The sequence below is a fragment of the Phlebotomus papatasi genome, chromosome 1, assembly GCF_024763615.1.
Source record: "Phlebotomus papatasi isolate M1 chromosome 1, Ppap_2.1, whole genome shotgun sequence".
Lineage (NCBI taxonomy): Eukaryota > Metazoa > Arthropoda > Insecta > Diptera > Psychodidae > Phlebotomus > Phlebotomus papatasi.
In genome coordinates, this window is record NC_077222.1 from 77,117,352 (window position 1) to 77,131,272 (window position 13,921).

Here is a 13,921-nt window from a genome sequence, read left to right on the forward strand (position 1 = left end):
CACGAAATTCAAAAAATCATATCTCCGGTTCTATTTGATTGCTTTTGATGAGTGAGGGCTTAACTCTTTCCGGACCACAACATATCCAACGAACGAATTTCAGTAAAACTCACTTTATTGTAAGTCTTAGTGGTCAAATATGATACTTTTTTAGAGAAAGAATTTTCTCCGCCTCTGGGAAATTGGAAAACTCGTGGGTACTCTCGTCCCCAAAAGAACGAAAAGGAGACAAACTTCAATTTTCCAAAAGCCAATATTATCGATTTTGTAAACTATTTGTGCATGTCAAAGGACTCCTGTACGATGTTGATAACTAAAACAAGGTGAATTATTGACCAGTATCTTGTGGGATGTCCAGGAAGTGCTGAAAAGGACACCCAGCTCCTGCTTGCCAACAGATTCCTCAAAATATTTCACACAAAAACACTTTAACACACATTTCTCTCAACACGATGTTATTGCAGACACATTAAGCTTTCTTAAAAGCATAAAAGACACTTCCTGGACAATCAGAATTCACCAAAATCAGGAAGAACAGGAAAAACTTCCCCGAAAGCAATCTCCCGCGCTGCTAAATATCAAAATTATCGGCCATATTGGCAAAAATGTCGCTCCCGCTTCGAATTTTGTTACAAGGTTGGTGTCAAAAAGCAAATGGCGGACATTGGCGGGATAACCTTACATTTGACCTCTAGATTTTTTTGGACGAGAGTACCCGTAAAGTTTGAACAAATTTTTTAAAATTTTATGAAAAAAATATTTTTTGAATTTATGCAATCTGTAATTGTTGGTTATCATACTTACTGACCCCGAGAGGTTTTTTTCTTATTCTGGTCTAGAAATATCAAAAAAAGTCACAATATCTGCAAGGAAGCAGAAAATCGAAAATTCACGATTTTTGACCAAAAATATTTAAGCTCAGGAGTTAATTAGAATCCTGCAAAAAATGTCCTAAATTTGGACATCCTTATAGTTTGTAATTATCCAGAAGAATCAGATTTTTATCGATTCTAGATAGTCTAAAAAAAAATTGTTGTTTCCATGGGTACCTAGTGTCCCAAAGGAGACGAAAGAGTTAAGGAAAATGTAGAGATAGGAATACGGTTTATTCCATGAAAATGTTCTTAAGTCCTTCTTAACAAAATGTTCTTTGACACCATAACTTGAGATAAAGTGATTAACTGTTTTTGAAAAAAAAAATACGAGCTTAGTAAAATAATTCAGCTATTTCATTGGTCAGGGAACAAAAGTTGTTACGGAAGATCAGGGCAAAACTAGCCAGCAAATAGAATTTTTCTTTACTTATAATTTGTGATTAAATATTTTAATGAATAATAAGAGAATTAAAGTACTCTGAAAAATAGTTTTCTCACTATTTTTTCCAAGACTTGTAATTCCCAACTGTACAATTCTACCCGTGGGTAATTTTCCCCGGTATCCCTTACCATTGCCTTTCCAAGTCTCATTCGTGGCAAAAGGTTGAACCGTTTTGCCCATTCTCCTTTGTTATACGAACATTTTTCTTCGTAAGATGTGGAAAATGTTTGTGAATATTTTTTAAAACAAAATGCGAACGTGCCCATCTAAATCGGTGAATCAGTGAAAAATTTTCTAGATTATATTTAGGATTAGATTCTATTCAAAATTACCTAATTTCCCTAATTTTCTACCCTAAATATTTAATTAATAATGAAATAAAAAAATGTAAGTGTTCATTTTACCTTTTTTCTCTGGAAATATTTAAGGTTCTTTGTAAACAACATCACCATAGGCATATAATAAACTATTTCATATTCTTGTTACACAGTAAACACAATCAATTTCCAAGCAAAATTTATAAGAAACTGAGAAAAGGAAATTATAGTTCAACCAGTTCAACAAAACGAGCAAAACAATTTGACTGCTTCAAATAAAAGTTTATAGCACACTATGACGTCATGTGCATAATTTTCGAGTTTTGTTTTCGAAAATCTCCCGCCATTTTTTGCTCCTACGTTTTGTGTAAATAACATTGTGAAATTATTCTTTTGAGAAAATATCCTTGAATAAGATTTTTTGCAATGATTTCCCACACTTGCGGTTTAATTGAGTCTCCATTGGGCCAGATGGTGGCCACTGTCACTGCAGACAATCGCTTGGAGAAGCTGGAGTTCCGCGACAGATACAAAGGGCCGGCATTGGACGAAGCAGAAGTGCTCAAAAGCACAAAAAAGCATCGGATTTTGCAGCAAACACAGAAAGAATTGGATGAATACTTTGCTGGGAAGAGGCAGGAATTCACAGTGCCACTTGTGGACGAAGATCACCATCTCCTGGCTGTCCCTTACGGTAAAACATGGACTTACCAGGAATTGGCAGAATTCATGGGAATGCCAAAGGCTTTCCGGCATGCTGGAAGAGTCTGCAAAACCAACAATGTATGCATCATAATTCCATGCCATAGAGTGGTAGCCAAAAGTGGAATTGTCAACTACGGAGCTGGTCCTGAACGCAAAACATTCCTGCTGGAACTCGAGTCCAAGGTCATTCAGGGAAAACTCAAGTAAAAAGCTTACTTTCTCTGCCAGTCACAAATATATCTACCTCAAATCTTTCATACTTCATGTAAACATAATATCTTAACAATTACTCAAGAATTTTGTTTTGTTGAAAAAATTGATGAATTTCCACCAAAAAATGCATGACTAGTCATTTTTCTTATCCTCAGCAGCTATTTCTGTCCGATTTGTCTCTTCTGGTTTACTGTTCTCAGCAATCTGTGGTTTCTGTTTAGCAGCTGGAAAAGGACAACTTCCCCCTTTGCAAGTGAATGGGAAACTTTCGTCTTTGATTACATTTCCCTGTTCATCTTTTTTCTCCCATGGATTCCAATATCTTAAGACGTACCTGCAAGTTAATTTTTTTTAGCTATTTATCGGTTTCTTCCCGTGATAATCGACTTACGGCTGGATAAATCTGTGCCAAATGAACAACAGTACTGGAATTATAAAGCAAGGAACACAAACCATCGTTTTAATTTGTTTTACTTCCTCAATTTATGTTGAAAATAAAATAAATAGAAAATTTTCTTTGGATTTTCAAGGTAAACAAAAGATTTTTCGCAATTGACAGTTTGCTATAATTTTAATTGTGGTTCGAAATTGAAGGGGGCGCCTCGATCTTTCCTTTTCAATCTTTGCAGCGTGAAGGTGCGTTTTTAACTTTTCCTGGATTTTCTCAGGAAATTGCTATTTTTTCTAAAGTGAATTTTGTGAAATATTGTAGAAGAGATATCTAAGTAACTTTTTCAATTGCTTGCAGAGTGACTTTTTGTGAAATAAAGCCCAAAAATGGTTACACAAAAGAAGCAGGTAAGACACGTGTTGCACTTTACATTTTCCTGGATTACTCCTTGAATCCTTATCAGGATTTGTCAGGAGGTCCTTGTAATCCCTGAAAATTTATCCTTCATATCCTTTCTCAACGTAATTTATTACAGAAATCATATTTTAATGGGATTTTGGATGGCTTTTCTAAAAGTGAGGTTATGTTTGTTTTTGCAGAAAAAGGCTTTGGAGAGCATCAATGCTCGTTTGGCTCTTGTGATGAAATCCGGAAAGTACTGCCTGGGATACAAGCAGACCCTCAAGACCCTGCGCCAGGGCAAGGCTAAATTGATCATCATTGCCAACAACACTCCGCCACTGAGGTAAGAATCTCTTCCGGAGCAAATATTTGCTTTCCGGACAGAGTCTTTTCGTCGATTTTTGTTGCCCCTGATCTCGTGCCATGCGTGGAGCTCCAATGGGGAGCAAAGAAACGCATACACGAGATCATTTCTGCTTCATTTGCAGTTTGATGAGAAATGTGAAAGAGAATTGTGGCTGGGGATGAAATGGGAAGCTCTGTTTCTCTTTCTCTGTGTAAGTAAATTGGTCAGGATGAAGTAGTTGCTGATAAAATGAAGGAATAAGGGTTCAGGATAGGGTGATTTTTAGGGATTTTCAGGGTTCTAATGATGGATTTTCTGCAGGAAATCCGAGATTGAGTACTACGCCATGCTGGCCAAGACTGGTGTTCATCACTACAGTGGCAACAATATCGAGCTGGGAACTGCCTGTGGTCGCTACTACCGTGTCTGCACCCTCTCCATCACAGATGCCGGAGACTCAGACATCATTCGTACCCTTCCGGAAACCCAGACTCAATAAATTTGAGGATGAATAAAATGAATTTTATCCACAAAAAAAGTTCTATTTTTTGTTTTCATCTTGAAAACCACCCCTCACCCGGAAATAATTCTGAATCTTGATTCAGTGCTTCTTGCTCTTGTCTCCTCCGCCAAGGATCTTTCGTCTCTGGGCAAACATATGCAGGTACATTTGAGGGAAGAGAGGAATGTAGAGGAGCATGACGAACCAGAGGAAATAGAAATAGGAGAATGTTCCATTCCAGCCATTTGGCATCTCCACAGACCAAACTCCATGGCTCCGGGCATAGTCCTGTGCCCAGTAGAAGCAGAGCAGTTCCCCAGTGACACCAATGGGATAGAGAGCGATGAAGGTAGTGTATCGGAGCCAGGTGACAATCTTCGGTACATTCTTCACGAGATTCAAGGCATAATAGCCATAGCGGATGATCTCTGTCACTGACCATGCCAGCAAGGCCAGTGGCAGACCCGGAGACTCCTTCCCAGTGGGAGTAGCCATCACCACTCCACAGACAACCATCACCCTGGAGAGAACTTGAAAGGTGGTGATGATGACATTACTGGGAACAATTCCAATAGCCGCATGGACAATCTACAAAGAAAACCACCTCCTACAGCATCCCCAGAGGCATTCCTCAAACTTTCAGAACAAACCTCCAGCAATGCAGCATTCTGGAAGACAATAACCGTGAGGGAAAGATAGTTCCACAAACTCTTTCCCGAACCACTGTCAATCGTGTAATAAGCCACCAACTGATACAGCATATAACCCCATCTGCAAGGCAATATTCCCTGAAACTCTTCCACTTCCCCATCCCGAAGCTACTTACCCCAGAACCTGACCAGCATTGTAGAGAATCAGGTACATCTTGGCAATTGGTGACAGTTCCTTGGATTTCTTGCCTTCCGGGGCATTTTTGGTGGCCTTTGAACTCATTTCCGTCCGCTGTCAATTCTACTGGGGCACAAAAACACAGGAAAATGCGCTAAAAATTGTTCCTCCTTGTGCAAATTATGCCCAAAAACTCCACAGTCATTCACTCGGCGAAAGTTACCGTCAGGGAATAATTAAAAATTCAAGAGACACAGTTGACTCTCTCCATCCTATTCTATCTTACGCATAATCCTATAATAATCCCAACACCTTCCATCTCTTTCACCCCTTTAACCCCGTCCACCTTGGCTGATGATGACGAAAACACTTTTTTTTTTCAAATATAAAAACCGTTATACAAAACCAAAATTGAGTAAACTTTGCGAATATAAATCTAGAAAAATTGTAAAAAAAAAATCAGAAGACCTCCTTGGAACTTAGAGCACGTGTCCAGCACCAATGATTGCTGTCGAAGAGATGATCAGGAACAGTTTTTGGTGATCCCAGTGTCAATTTTGCTGCCTCAAATCCCACAGAAACACAAACACTTTCACTCTTCCCCCTCAACATTGCAGCAATAAATCCACTGGCGAAGCTATCTCCAGCTCCTGAAACACTGACAATGTTGGGAACCATCTCCGCTGGATAGAATCTCCCAGAAGTACTGCCAAGTGTCGGGGCATACAACGGACAATCTCCCTCTCGGAAGAATCCTCGAATTGGGGAATTTTTCGTAGCCACAACTACCCCATGGTGTCCAAGTGTAAGAACAATGGTGTCCACATGCGGTAAGATTGCTCTGCTCATCTCAGAAGTGAATTCCAGCACTTCATTTTGCTTCTCCAGGCGGGAAATCTCATCAAAAGACACCCCAGTGCCCCCAAAAAAATTCCCCAAAGCACAGAGTTCGTAGATATTTGGAGAGATGAATTTGATGACCTTGGAGAGCTCCTGGCCCAATTCGAAAGGCTTCGAGGCGATCAACATATCCGTGGGCTCGAAGAAGACTGGAACAGAGGAAAAAGCCGTTAATTTGAGTGGGAAAATTCTTGGAAGCGAAATACGGCGAAAATGGCTAAAATGGCAAAAACACTGATAAAAAATTAATGGCGTAATTAATTAATTTAACTCCATGTAGAAATATCTGTAATTTAATTTACTGTTTAATTTTTTCTCAACACTTCGTAGAACCCTAACTAAAAGTGTCACGGAAGGACCAAGTGGCAGCCGCTGCCACTTATCGAATTTTACATAATATTTTGATATTTTTAATTACATTTTAACATTCGGAGCTTTAGTCAGTTCTTTTCTGGTGTCTGAACCAGAAATTTCATTTCTTTGGGTACTGTATCTAAAGATTTTTAACCATTCGATGTTTTCATCTTTATCAGAATCATGGAGTCAGGGAAAGTTGTGTGCCTTTTAATACGGCAGCCTTTGAATTTTTAATTTTTCTCTTATTTTTCAAAGGAAAAATTCTACAGTAGAATCTCCCAAATTCGAACGCTCGGGGGGTATTTTTGACATTTCTCACCTCCCAAATTCGAGCGATTTTTTTCAAAACTAACGAAATTTGTGTGAGATTAAATTGTACTTTGAATCAAATTCTCGTACTTTCTCGCAAGTTTTAGTGGTAACATACTTCCTTTTCATTTTATACGATTATAATGTATGTAAACATACAGGAAGAAGCACATAAATGTGATTTTCATTCACCAAGAATACGAACTTTCTAACATAACCTCACAATTGACATTTTGAATCCAAACGGCGTTCGAATTTGAGAGATTCAGATTTGAGAGACTCTACTGTACTTTATGAACAATAGTTAATACTATTAACTATTTTCTATTAACTTCGCTTAACAAAATGGATTTTTAGCTTTGGGAAATAAGAGAAAAATTGAAGCATTCTGATTTTGACGCATTTAAAGGTATGTCACTTTTCCCTATATTTCATCTCAATAATTAGCAAAAAGACTTTCAAACTGTTCTTTTAGGGCTTTTATACACTAACAATCAAGAAAATTACATCTGCAGAACGTCAAACTCCCATATAAAATGCAAATGGCAGCAACTGCCACTTGGTCCTTCCGAGTGCAGTTTTTTGTTTTTTGCAATATATTTACATTAATATTTAATTTTTATTAAAAATTTTATAACGAAAAAATAGCTAGATAAATTCTGCACGCATTCAATCAGGCGTCCAGGCGAAATGATATATTCTTCACTATAAAAAATAACATTGAAAACTAAATTGGCAGCGGCTGCCACTAGGGTCCTTCCAAGTGTTAACCCATTCAATGTACTAAAAATACTGGGGATAGAATGTTCATTTTAGAATTATTTTCTTAAGGATTAATGATTAATAGATGGGATTTTTTTTGAAAAGAATTTTTTTTATCTATTATGGCCTTCTACACACTAGAAGAAATTTCTTTAAGAGATGTCTTTTTAAAGAAAATCTCCCCTATCCTAGGTAGAAACGTCAGAATTTTTCAAAAAAGGCAATTTTTTATGAAAATTTCTTCTAGTGTGGACAGACACCATTGTGGGGGCTCGGAGACCCGCTGTCAAACAGAACTCTTTACGGTCACGGAATTTAAATTCTTTACATTAATTCATTACAAAATTTTAATTTAGATACATTATCCAAGAAAACATATTGGCAATCAGAATTCAAATCAGAAAAGAGGATAAGGCCAATTTTACACAAATTCGATGGGATATCAAATTTTCCGTTCCCTATTTTGAGGAAAAACTTTGCATGACTTTCCACGAACTGAGAAAGAACAACAAAATGTATTTCAATCTCAGTCTGACTATTTTTTCCAAGTAATTAAAGGACTAAAGTTACTAAAAATTAATTTCCGATACCAATTCGAATATAAATTGCGTAGAAATAAATTATTCAAAGTCACTCAATTTACGTATGATGTGTAATCCTGTAGTAAGGAATGGGTTAGCATTATAAAATGTTATTATAAAACTATTCTCGTATTTTAAGAATTAGACAGATGGCTAGTCCTAGGGCAGCTTTGAAATTTGAGCTTTTTGTTCCTATTTTTAAATAAAACTGAACATCATTATAATAATAATAATTCTGCTAGCCAATAACGAAGCAAAATTGCATAATGATAAGGCTCAATTCCATTTAACTATTTGTAACACAGAATTTTTTCAGCTTTAAATTCCAAATTCGTTTAGGTATGGTCATTTTAGTCAACAGCAATATCTTTTTCGTATTTACTGTTAAATTTTAAAACAAATTGAAGTTATTCTCAACGAATTTCCTTGCTTCAAACATTTGTTTTTTTTTACATTTAATTATGTATATTTCCACTTAAATTTCAATTAAATTCCTAATAATTTCTCTGCAAAAAAAACTAAGTGGAGAACTTCAATCGACTATATACAGAATTTACACAGGACCTAAGAATAACGCCTAACGAAAAGGATACGTAGAACATTTTCTTCTAGAAGAAAGTGAAGCGAATATTTCTCATAAAACTTAAAATTGTCTAATACTTTTTTTTTAAGTTGCTAAGACAACAGAATCGTTTAGTACTATTTTCATTTGTTTCAGAATAGAATTTCTTTTAGAGAAATATTTTTCTCAATATTTTGCTACAGTAGACTCTCGCAAATTCGGCTCTTTTAAGATCGGGGTACTTTTTAATTCGGGCAGCGGTTACATTTGAAAAAAGTTTGTTGTCATTTTTCAAGTTTGATTATGATTATCAAATGAATCAAATATGCTCAAATTTGGCATGGTTTGTCTTAGTTTTAATGCGATTTTGCATTATTGAGGGATTTTCATGCAATTTACGTTATATATGACTGTGTAAACTCAATATTTGTATGCACTTGAATAAAAAATCGTTGCATTTCAAAAACTTTGTCGCCCGAATTTCTATCTAATTCGGCTGACATTTCGGTCCCATATGCCCGAATTTGAGAGAATCTACTGTACTTAAATTATTCATTTTTATCAATTAAAAAAAAGCAGACGCAGTATAAATTTGCAAAGTGAAAATGACTCTTTTGAAATACTGTCCCTACTGTTCTGACCTTCTGAGGTTGAATAGTATTGAAAGAAAGCGTCGACGTATAATATAATAAAAGAAGTACAGTCGAGTTCCTTAAAATTGAACTTTCAAATTTGAACGACGGTTGAGTTCAAAATGTAAAATTTGAGGTTATGTGACAAAAGTTTTGCGGGGGGAGTCTGATTTAGAACTATTTTTCCCTAGTGTTTTTCCGCATCAAATTCCATTTACAGTAGAGTCTCGCTATAGGCCATCGCTCTATAGTCCACAATTTATCGACCGTTGATTTCAAAACACTGATTTTAAGTTAGGTTATGTTTTTTGTATGCGACATGCATAATTATTTTAATATTTTTGGAAAACTTTATTGAGTAGTTGTGATAATTGTGATCCACAATGAAGAGAGCAAGGACAAGTACCACAATCGCAAAGAAAGTGGAAGCCGTCGAGCAATTTCAATACTAAAAGTCGTTGATAATTTAAAAAAAAATGACATGGACTATAGTGCGACCCAAATGGACTATAACGAGACTCTACTGTATTTCACAATTTCACAATTGATATATTCTCTAAAGTTATCTTTCTTAATTTAGAGAAAATGCATTTTACATGAATTCCGTTACGTTTTTGAAAATATTGTTCAAGAGGAGTGAGAAATGTCATCTATACCCCCCAAATGTTCAAATTTGAGGAACTTACTGTATTTGTAAATAAAAAAAAATACGAATCCGGTCACTACTGGATTATGGGGAAATTTAAACACGGATTGACCTTTGAGCTTTTCTCTCCTTTATTCTCCCTACGACGTTTCGGAGGCTTATTTCCTCCTTCCTCAGGTATGGAAATTATTGGGGGGAAAATTGTTAGGCGGGAATCTCCTTACAATGGGCACTTGGACTTCAACACTGACTTCCAGTCAGTTCGTGTTGGACCGTCCGCATGTTGTTGTCCAGTGTTGAAGTCCAAGTGCCCATTGTAAGGAGATTCCCGCCTAACAATTCCCCCCCCCCAAATAATTTCCATACCTGAGGAAGGAGGAAATAAGCCTCCAAAACGTCGTAAGGAGAATAAAGGAGAGAAAAGCTCAAAGGTCAATCCGTGTTTAAATTTCCCCATAAAAAAATACTAACAAATTTGATGTAATTTAACATTAAATTACGATCATGTAGAAAAGTTCAGTTACTCAAAAAATCGAGGCACTCAATGCAGCGAAAGTGGGCGAAAAATGAATCAACCGTGAGGGGAAATTCGCCGCAGAGTGTCAGTTGAAAAAATGGGAGCTAGCACGAAAACAAGTCGCTTTGCGGTAGGATTCACTGCCGTGTCCTTCCTGTTCGTCCTGATAGCCTTTGTGTCACCTTATTGGCTGCAGCACGATGGCCTCAACAGGTCTCCCAAGTTCCTGAATCTCGGTAAGCTGGAATACCCATGGGAAAGAGCCTCAAATACTGGCTGTTTTTGAGGGAGGGGTGTGGTCTTGTCAACAAAGTGAAACGTCTTCCTTTTGTGGATGATTTCAGGACTCTGGGAGGTATGCTTCAGTCACTTCCAGGATATTAATCGATGGTACGATGTACGCTTCAAGGGTTGCATGTGGGTATTTGAGGAAGAGTACTACATCATTCACGATTTTCTGCTTCCGAGCTTCTTCGTGGCCACACAGTTCTTCTTTACCATCTGCTTCACCCTCCTGCTCGTGTCACTCTTCCTCACTGCCCTGTTTCTGGTGTCCTCCAAAGATGACGATCGCTACATCATGCTTCTCCTAACAAATGGAGCTGTCCAGGTGATTGGAGCAATCTGTGGCCTTATTGCCGTGATCACTTTTGGTGCCCGGGGTGATGGACGGGATTGGATGCCCAATTGGGAACATAATAATATGGGATGGGCTTTTGCTCTGGCCGTCCTTGGTACCATGATCCTCTTCCCAGCTGGCATTCTCTTCCTCATTGAAGCTCGAAAGATCAAGTACAAGCGACTCAACGAAATTGGCACCAGAGAAGCCAGTTCCTACAGCATGGATGATCGTAAGATGCGTCCAGGAGCCAGTGGACACACTGACATATAATCAGGAAGGACTTTTCTAATCTTCTAGACATCTATCTATCCGTCCATCTTTAAAGTATTCTCCGTAGTTTTAAGATCACGATGAAACTATTGCCGTCCATATCGAGAATCTCGCAAACGAGCCTGATATTATTGTGAATAAAGGCTCCTCTGCAGATTTTTTACGTATTGTTCTACACATTTTCTTGTGTAATAAACGATTTTTAACTTTTTAGGAAAAGTTGGCTTTGATTTTGTTTTCTTGGAATCCCTTAAGAATTTTCCTTTCGAACAAAATAAAATTTCCAACAGCTTGTGTTAAAAGAGTTTAATATAAAACGAGTTCCAAACGGTTCCTGTTCTTAAGTCTCTGACCCCAATGATTTTTTGCATTTCAGAACATTTCTAATCCTCGAAAACTTGAATTGAAAAATTCTTATTGGATTTGCTCGAGGATTGTTGAAACATAAAAGAAACATGAAACGTGAAACATGTTTTAGGACAGAAATTTTGCAAATACTTTTCAATTTATTTAACCAAGGGGTAGCTCATTTCACGGAACTCGTGCCAATCTGACCAGAGAACCCATGGGAAACTCACGAGCGCTCCATACATTTTGCAAGGAACACACGGCGAACCCATATACTTTTTAAAGGAATCCGGGGAACACATACATTTTTTTCAGGGCACCCGGGGGAACGGGGAATTTATATATTTTTTCTGGGAACCCGGGGAACTCATATATTTTTCACGGAAATCCATACAATTTTCATGGAACTCACGGCGGGCGAACTCGTACATTTTTTAGGAAACCCGGGTAACATAATTATTTTTTAAGAAATTAAGCAAACCCATACAATTTTGAGGGAACTCGGAAGGATTTTTTTTTTAATTATAAATGGATAGTCCTGTAGTCATCGGGTGGAAGAAGATTCAGCCCAGAATCAAAAATCTTTTCTTACCATTTTTTTCAAGGAATCTATATATTTTCTTCTATTCAGGAAACCCAGGCAACCCACCCAATTTTCAGGGAACTCAAACATTTTTCAGGGAACCAGGGAAACCATACAATTTTTAGGGAATTTATGACGAACTCGTACATTTTTCACGAAACCCGGGGAACTCAAATATAATATTTTAAAAAGAATTAAGCAAACCCATTACAATTTTCAGAGAACTCACAATGAATCTATATAATTTTCTTTTCAGGCCACTCATACATTTTTCAGGGAACCCGGGCAACCCACTCAATTTCCAGGGTACTAATATATTTTTCAGGGAACGAGGGGAACCCATACAATTTTTAGGGAACTCATGGCGAACTCGTACATTTTTCACGAAACCCGGGCAACTCATATATTTTATAAAGAATTAAGCAAACCCATACAATTTTCAGGGAACTCGCAAGGAATCTATATATTTTCTCTTCAGGGCACTCATACATTTTTCAGGGAGCTCACGGAAAACTCATACATTTATCTGAGAACCCAGGGTACCCTTGGGCACCTTGAGTTTGCAGGAAAATCACAGGGAACCTATATATTTTTTCATGGAACCCGGGGAACTCATATATTTTTTTAAGGAATTAAGGAAACCCATACGATTTTCAGGGAACTCACAGGGAACCCATACCCGGGCAACCCACCCAAATTTCAAGGAACTCATACATTTTTCAGGGAGCCCATACAATTTTTAAGGAACTCATGGGAAACTTATATATTTTTCTGGGAACCCGAGGAACTTATATATTTTTTAAAGCATTAGGCCTTTAACGATGAGACAGTTTTCGCTGACCGAAAATTAGCAATAAAAATGAAACCGATGAAGAAAACTTGTGAAGCGTTTTACATCTAAACTTTGCAAAGCCAACAGAGTCTGATTTGGTGTATTTTTTGTCTCTATTAATTATGAACGATAGGGATAAAAATAGCTCAAAAATTTAAATAATTTTTCTGACGATACCAATGACAGATAATTTTCACTCTAAAGAAAAATATTATGTTTGAGAATTGTAGTTTCTTATTCCAAAACGGTATTACTTAAAAAAAATTGGAAGTATAAAAAATAATTAAAATAAATTTTCTATATGAGAATTTAAAAATTCGTAATTTTTTAGCTTAAAAATTTACTATATAGCAATAGCTGTAGACTTGTAAGAAATATCCTAGATTCCTTCAATCTTCTACTTTCCAATTACGTGCAAATACAAGAAAAAATAACTAGGTAGTCAGGAATAAATATTTTCTTTATGGGACACCGGTGTTCCAATCGTCCTTAAAGGGTTAAGGGAACCCATGCAATTTTCAAGGAACTCACGGTGAACTTATATATTTTTCAGGGAACCCGGAGAACCCATACAATTTTTAGGAAACTCACAGGGAACTCATACATTTTCTTGGGAACCTGGGGAGCCCATACAATGTTCATGGAACTCACGTGGAACTCATACATTTTTTTTTTTTCAAAGAATTAAGGGAACGCATACGATTTTCAGGGAACCCATATATTGTTTTCAGGGAACCCGGGGAACCCAAAAATTTTCAGGGAACTTACGGGGATCTCATACATTTTTCTGGGAACCTGGGGAGCCCATGAAATTTTTATGGAACTCACGAGAAACTGAAAGGTGCAAATTATCCTAATCAGTCGGGAAATATGCTTTCTAGTGCCCGTCTACTCAGCTATTCTTTGTACAGGTTTTCTTTAGTTAATTAAAAAAACAGCTGACATTTGTTCATAGTTCCATTTCTTTAATTTAACTATT

General features: G+C 37.0%; 7 protein-coding genes across 10 annotated transcripts in view; 3 read left to right on the forward strand and 4 right to left on the reverse strand.

The window, feature by feature from the left end:
• The window catches only part of LOC129804095 (protein PET100 homolog, mitochondrial), a 225,944-nt gene that overhangs the window by 160,325 nt on the left and 51,698 nt on the right, over positions 1-13,921 (reverse strand). The gene's annotated exons all lie outside the window — the stretch shown is intronic.
• Positions 1,989-2,650, forward strand: LOC129804084 (methylated-DNA--protein-cysteine methyltransferase, constitutive). The gene has a single exon (XM_055851118.1). The coding sequence runs from the start codon at positions 2,061-2,063 to the stop codon at positions 2,544-2,546; it is 486 nt and encodes a 161-aa protein (XP_055707093.1). The 5' UTR covers positions 1,989-2,060; the 3' UTR covers positions 2,547-2,650.
• LOC129804091 (UPF0729 protein AAEL015238) lies at positions 2,556-3,119 on the reverse strand. The gene is made up of 2 exons (XM_055851149.1): positions 2,944-3,119; positions 2,556-2,886 (listed from the first exon to the last, which is right to left on the reverse strand). The coding sequence occupies exons 1-2, from the start codon at positions 3,006-3,008 to the stop codon at positions 2,685-2,687; spliced, it is 267 nt and encodes an 88-aa protein (XP_055707124.1). The 5' UTR covers positions 3,009-3,119; the 3' UTR covers positions 2,556-2,684.
• On the forward strand, positions 3,125-4,229 carry LOC129804089 (60S ribosomal protein L30). The gene is made up of 4 exons (XM_055851133.1): positions 3,125-3,188; positions 3,301-3,350; positions 3,543-3,688; positions 4,013-4,229. Exons 2-4 carry the CDS (start codon positions 3,330-3,332, stop codon positions 4,188-4,190), a joined length of 345 nt encoding a protein of 114 aa, XP_055707108.1. The 5' UTR covers positions 3,125-3,188; positions 3,301-3,329; the 3' UTR covers positions 4,191-4,229.
• Positions 4,213-5,290, reverse strand: LOC129804048 (very-long-chain (3R)-3-hydroxyacyl-CoA dehydratase 2). The gene is made up of 3 exons (XM_055851065.1): positions 5,020-5,290; positions 4,844-4,964; positions 4,213-4,781 (listed from the first exon to the last, which is right to left on the reverse strand). The coding sequence occupies exons 1-3, from the start codon at positions 5,124-5,126 to the stop codon at positions 4,293-4,295; spliced, it is 717 nt and encodes a 238-aa protein (XP_055707040.1). The 5' UTR covers positions 5,127-5,290; the 3' UTR covers positions 4,213-4,292.
• Positions 5,422-13,921, reverse strand: part of LOC129803882 (uncharacterized) — a 211,136-nt gene continuing 202,636 nt past the window's right edge. For all 4 annotated transcript variants that reach the window (XM_055850761.1, XM_055850770.1, XM_055850753.1 and 1 more), the window contains exon 7: positions 5,422-6,070. In XM_055850761.1, the coding sequence (XP_055706736.1) occupies positions 5,481-6,070 (590 nt within the window). In that variant the 3' untranslated portion in view covers positions 5,422-5,480. The remainder of the gene's footprint in view (positions 6,071-13,921) is intronic.
• On the forward strand, positions 10,281-11,398 carry LOC129804055 (uncharacterized). The gene is made up of 2 exons (XM_055851078.1): positions 10,281-10,523; positions 10,632-11,398. The coding sequence occupies exons 1-2, from the start codon at positions 10,385-10,387 to the stop codon at positions 11,177-11,179; spliced, it is 687 nt and encodes a 228-aa protein (XP_055707053.1). The 5' UTR covers positions 10,281-10,384; the 3' UTR covers positions 11,180-11,398.

Coding starts and splice junctions, on each gene's coding strand:
- LOC129804084 (XM_055851118.1), top strand. CDS start 2,061: ATGATTTCCCACACTTGCGGTTTAATTGAGTCTCCATTGGGCCAGATG.
- LOC129804091 (XM_055851149.1), bottom strand. CDS start 3,008: ATGGTTTGTGTTCCTTGCTTTATAATTCCAGTACTGTTGTTCATTTGG. Junction 2,887..2,943: donor TGGCACAGATTTATCCAGCC/GTAAGTCGATTA, acceptor ATTAACTTGCAG/GTACGTCTTAAGATATTGGA.
- LOC129804089 (XM_055851133.1), top strand. CDS start 3,330: ATGGTTACACAAAAGAAGCAG. Junction 3,351..3,542: donor TGGTTACACAAAAGAAGCAG/GTAAGACACGTG, acceptor TTGTTTTTGCAG/AAAAAGGCTTTGGAGAGCAT. Junction 3,689..4,012: donor AACAACACTCCGCCACTGAG/GTAAGAATCTCT, acceptor GATTTTCTGCAG/GAAATCCGAGATTGAGTACT.
- LOC129804048 (XM_055851065.1), bottom strand. CDS start 5,126: ATGAGTTCAAAGGCCACCAAAAATGCCCCGGAAGGCAAGAAATCCAAG. Junction 4,965..5,019: donor AATGCTGGTCAGGTTCTGGG/GTAAGTAGCTTC, acceptor ATTGCCTTGCAG/ATGGGGTTATATGCTGTATC. Junction 4,782..4,843: donor AGAATGCTGCATTGCTGGAG/GTTTGTTCTGAA, acceptor TTTTCTTTGTAG/ATTGTCCATGCGGCTATTGG.
- LOC129804055 (XM_055851078.1), top strand. CDS start 10,385: ATGGGAGCTAGCACGAAAACAAGTCGCTTTGCGGTAGGATTCACTGCC. Junction 10,524..10,631: donor TCCCAAGTTCCTGAATCTCG/GTAAGCTGGAAT, acceptor GGATGATTTCAG/GACTCTGGGAGGTATGCTTC.